The 5,085-nt window shown below is 40.4% G+C and overlaps 1 protein-coding gene across 1 annotated transcript in view; it reads left to right on the top strand.

The window, feature by feature from the left end:
* Positions 1–5,085, top strand: part of SOS2 (SOS Ras/Rho guanine nucleotide exchange factor 2) — a 39,393-nt gene that overhangs the window by 14,462 nt on the left and 19,846 nt on the right. The window contains exons 4-6 of the mRNA XM_029963575.1: positions 441–605; positions 1,289–1,492; positions 2,704–2,847. Of these exons, the coding sequence (XP_029819435.1) occupies positions 441–605; positions 1,289–1,492; positions 2,704–2,847 (513 nt within the window). The remainder of the gene's footprint in view (positions 1–440; positions 606–1,288; positions 1,493–2,703; positions 2,848–5,085) is intronic.

Below are 5,085 nucleotides of genomic sequence, written 5' to 3'. Positions count from 1 at the left end.
TGGGATGGGTTTTAAGGCCCCTTCCAACCCAAACCGTCCTGGGACTCTATGACAGTGAAACCTGCTCTGTTCTCAGAAGTTCAGACTAGGACCAGAGTCCTGCAATCAGCACAGCTACAGACGAAAAATTAAGTACAGGAGTGGTTCCTTCCTTGCAGGAACCCTATTTTTAGGAGTGTCATTTTTAGAGGAAGATTCATTGAAAGTTCTGTAGCTTTTCATCTGTTCAAATGGCAAAATGACACAAGCATTTACAAGCTTTCCCTTTGAGGCAGATGTCCCAATTTGCATTTGATGTGCTTATCCCTGGCTGTTACTTTGACAATTACCACCACAGACACAAGACCAATTTCAGCAGAAAACTCAACATGTTAATTGTCATTCCAAATGAATTTCTGGAATAAATACCTTTTATTTTTCCTCTTGTTTTCACTTTGCAGGAGGTCCTGGGCTATAAGGTGGATTACCATGTCTCTCTCTATATCGTGGCTGTCTTGGAATACATCTCAGCTGACATTTTAAAGCTGGCTGGAAACTATGTTTTCAATATCCGGCACTTTGAGATCTCCCAGCAGGACATTAAAGTATCAATGTGTGCTGATAAGGTAAAGAGTTGGGATTAAAACAGTATCTAGAGGTGATTTTTTAAAATTTAATTGCATTTGGAAGGTATATCCAAAGGAGGATGGGAGGGAGAGCCTGGTCTTACTCAAATGCAGAGGTTTCTCCTTATTCATTCCAGACCTTAAGCAAAAACTTAAGTTAAGCCTGTGTAAGTTTTGGAACTAAAATTTGTAAGTACTTTTTAGTACTTACAGACAGTGTAAGGACAGAAAATGATGTTGTCCTTTATTTCTCTGCTGTCATGGCCCTCTTGATGTCACTTTGTCACGACAGCTCTTCTTCCTAATACAGAAAAGACCTTTAGTTTTCATGCCCATTAAAATGAGAAACATTTTTGTTTAATTTTATCTTTACCAGGAGGGTTTTGGCCAAGAGTTATGCAAGATGCCTTGTTTTCAAAGTTGATTCTGCTTGAATTGTAACTTGTTTTCTAGGTCATACTAACTTCCAAAGGGAAAAATGGCTTTGGCAACTGATCCAGCCTCCTGCTGCCAAAGTTTAAATATTACTCCCTTGTGAAAGTGATCACAGAAAGTATTGTATTAAAAACTCCAAGGATTTCTCTGAGCACACGGAAACGGCCGAGCTTGAGCCAAGTGTGAAAATCAGGCTTGATGTCTTTTTTTTGTTTTTGTTTTTGTTTTTTTTTTAATTCCTTTGCTAGGTTTTGATGGATATGTTTGATCAGGATGAGATTGGATTGGTTTCTCTGTGTGAGGACGAGCCCTCTTCTTCTGGGGAACTCAACTACTATGACCTTGTGAGGAACGAAATAGCAGAGGAAAGGCAATACCTGCGGGAGCTCAACCTGATCATCAAAGTATTTCGGGAAGCTTTCCTGTCCAACAGAAAACTCTTCACACCCAATGTGAGTCCTTTAGTGGTTATCCATGGGTCATGCTAATTGCTCCATTAGCAGCCATGACTTACCCATTTTAACTGTGCTGGAGGTAAAATTAAACCTGATTTATTGTCTTGTCACTGAGTAATGAGTGTTGTCTGTGTGTGAAATCCAGTGGGGGAATTGCCATTAATGTTGTGTGAGTGCAGCTTAATGGACACCATTCCCTGTCAGGTGCCAGCAGGATTGTTTTGGTCATGTGGGCAATAGTTTCACTTTTGCTTAACATAAAAATTAAGTTATTTACCTGCATGTGCAGTGAATGCAGGTGAACACTTGAATTGACATTTGAGGTCTATCCCAGGGCCCTCTAATCTGTAGGAATCCCAAGTAAAACAGCCCCTGGCTCTGGATTCTCTAAGTGTGAAGGCAGTTTCTGTTTGATAAATGGTTGAAATGTTTTGGTTGAAATTGTACGTGTGGCAAATCCCGTTTTTGGAATGCTGGAGTTTAGAAAGGAAGCACAGCTCTGGTAAGAGAAGGAGGGATTAGGGAATCCTTCCTGTGGGAGAAGCAGAAGGGGACCCAGCAGAACCTGAACTGGGATTTTTAGGTTAAAAAGAGGCAGCAGGAGCTGCCCATTCCAGCTGGGTGTGGAGGTTCCTCAGGAGCCCATGGTGTATCAGGGAATTGTGCAAATGTGAGGACAGAATCCAGACAGAGATAACAGGGGGAGAAGGAAGTGATAATAGCTTTGGAGCTGAGGAATATTCTTTTGGGAATGGGTATGAGAAATTTCTAATCTAAAAGTAGAATTTGGGAAAGGAAGCTGCTGATTCCTCCTCTGCTGAAGGAGCCCAGCAGCTGATTTAGTTGGACCTGTGGTTTAGAGGATCTGACCTGTAAATTCCCTGCTTTAAATTGCTTCCTTCCTGTTGTTCTGTGGAATAAGAACGAGCAGAGGGGACAATAACAGTTGGAAATGCCAGGAATTTCTGTCCAAAGCCCCAGCAGCCTGTCCTGGGACCACACCAGCCTGGGAAGGATGGTGTGAGAATTGGGCAAGGCTGGATATGCCCAAAGGACTGGGAATACCCTGGAGTTCCGACTTTCTTCCTTGCTTTTCATTGGCTCCTCTCCATTTACCTCTTGATCCAGACAAAAAAAAAAGTGCTCCAGTATTTACCTAATGAATAAATTACCCCAGGCAGGACTAAGGCATGTTTTGATGCTTGCAGGATATCGACGTGATATTCAGCAACATCTCGGACATCCACGAGCTGACGGTGAAGCTTTTGGGATTGATCGAGGACACCGTGGAAATGACAGATGAGAGCAGCCCCCACCCTCTGGCTGGCAGCTGCTTTGAGGATCTTGCAGAGGTAACAGTGTTTAATTGGGGAGTTTTGGGGTGTTTTTTTTAATGTTTGCTTCTATTAAATCGCTCGAAACGCGGTTTTTAATTCAGGAATGGGAAATATTTCCACAGGTATTTCCACGCAGCAGTGAGTCTGGGAAGCAGCTGGTGGGGTCAGGATTGTAGCAGAAGTGCTGTTGATTGACCTATAAAATAGATATTAAAGAGCAGGAATAAGGGAAAACGCTGGACAGGGATTGGGTGTAGCTCATATTGGAACATTATTAACAATTATTTTGTCAGGTATTTTTTGTTTTAGTGGGCACTGAAATACTGGAAGGATTATTTTTTTTTTAATTCTGAAATGCTCCATATTCAACTATTCCATAAAACCATTCTGAAATATGGAAGGGGGTCACAAAACTAAAGTTTTTGAGCAAGTGGGATAGAGCTCAGCTTGTTCAGAATATAAGTATACAGATACCTTCATGACCTGGAAATAGGTGCAAAATGACTCTGGAATTCAGCAGAGGTGCACAGGGAAGAAGCAGGATCTGAAAAAAGAGGACAATTCAGCTTAGAATCCAGCACACAGTTTTAACTGACTTCAATGAATGACCAAGGTGAGGAGGAGGCTTTGCTGTCATTGGACATGTTTAAATGGAGTCTTTGGGATGTGCATTAATCCCATTTTTTAGACCTAAAATGTGAGGGGAATCATGTAAACCACTGTTACAGAGGAAATCAATGAGTTGTTCTGTCTTGAAAAAGAATATATATGGTTTTTAGCTTAAAATTGTGACATTGATTAAAAATAACAATAAAAATTCTCTTTAATTTTTACTTATCTTCAGTTTTTAAAATCTGAGGGTGAACATAATATCTGAGGACTGTGTGAACACACCAGCACCACCTGGAAAATGATCACATGTCTGTGGCTGTAAAGAATCTGATCTTTGAGCCCTGGTGCCACTCACTTAGGAACAGACCAGAAAGATCAAGTTTTCTTGGCATTGCTTCAACAGACCACTCTTGAGGAGGGAATTCCAGTTGACCAAGTCTTAGCTCTTAAGTTATTGAAGCATAATTGCTTTATAATGATAAGGAGAAATGTTTGCTCAATGAATTAAAGTAGCTATTATATTAAAACTGAAAAAAATACTAAAAATTTGAAATACTACATCACTATCCTGGGGGAAAAAAAAAATCTCATTTTATTGCAAAAGCTGCTTTTAGTCATCCTGTGCTTTAAAGGGAAACAAATCCTTTCCAGTGAGCAAAAATCTCACCTGATTTTTTTGCCATTCACTGAAAAAAATTGCATAGGAAATGAAGAGCAGATTATATTTCCAAGCTTTTTATGAGGGTAATAAGTTTGAATTTATTAATTCAGTTCTTATGGATCAAGACCTGCTTAATAACTGGGCTGTTGATTTGATCATCTCACAGGGTGAGATCATCTTTCTGGAAGTGTTTGCAAAAGGGATCATTAAAGAGAGATATGAAAGTGAAGTGTTTATTTGCTCTGCTTATCTCACTGCCAGGGTTGTTCACTTAGTGTTTCCATTATAAAGGTCCTTCAACTCCTTTGGAAGGATAATTAAAACCAAACAATCCTCATGGGCTGGAATCTTCCTGCTTTGTCTGTTTTCCTGCATCACATCTCTGGAAGGTCTAGAAACATAAATATTGTCGTGGTTTTGAGATAAGGAAGTTTTTGGGGAAAACAAAACATTAATTTCGAGTATGGGGAAAACAAAACTTTTTTTTTTTTTTTTTTTAATATGGGGCAAATAAAACAATTTTTTCCTGGTGTGGAGGAAATTCAGAAACTTGATGCCTGACACAGGTAAGAGGGTGATGGATGGTGGCAGGAGAGCCTCAAAATGAGAGCAGAGGGTCTTTGTGCCTACTCTGGAGTGATCTTCAGAAGGCAGCTGATAAAACAAGCTATTGTGAGTAGATTGTAAATTTGTTTTGCTGATATTTGTGTTCCCATAGAAGAAGTTTTAATATCCACAAAGGAAAAAAGGTGGAAGCCAGTGCACACACTGAAGGGGCTGAACAGTGCAAACACCAATCCAGAATTGTGTGCTGCATTGAAATAATTTATGTGGGCATCAGGTTAATGTCTCCATGGAATCATGGCATTTTTTGGGTTGGAAGGGACCTTAAAGCCCATCCTATTCCACCCCTTGCCACAGGCAGGGACACCTTCCACTAGCCCAGGTTGCTCCAAGCCCTGTCCAACCTGGCCTTGGAC

The sequence above is a fragment of the Manacus vitellinus genome, unplaced genomic scaffold (assembly GCF_001715985.3).
Source record: "Manacus vitellinus isolate BGI_N305 unplaced genomic scaffold, ASM171598v3 scaffold_103_pilon, whole genome shotgun sequence".
NCBI lineage: Eukaryota > Metazoa > Chordata > Aves > Passeriformes > Pipridae > Manacus > Manacus vitellinus.
Note: the sequence above shows the minus strand (reverse complement) of the source record. Positions and strands in the feature narration are given on the sequence as shown.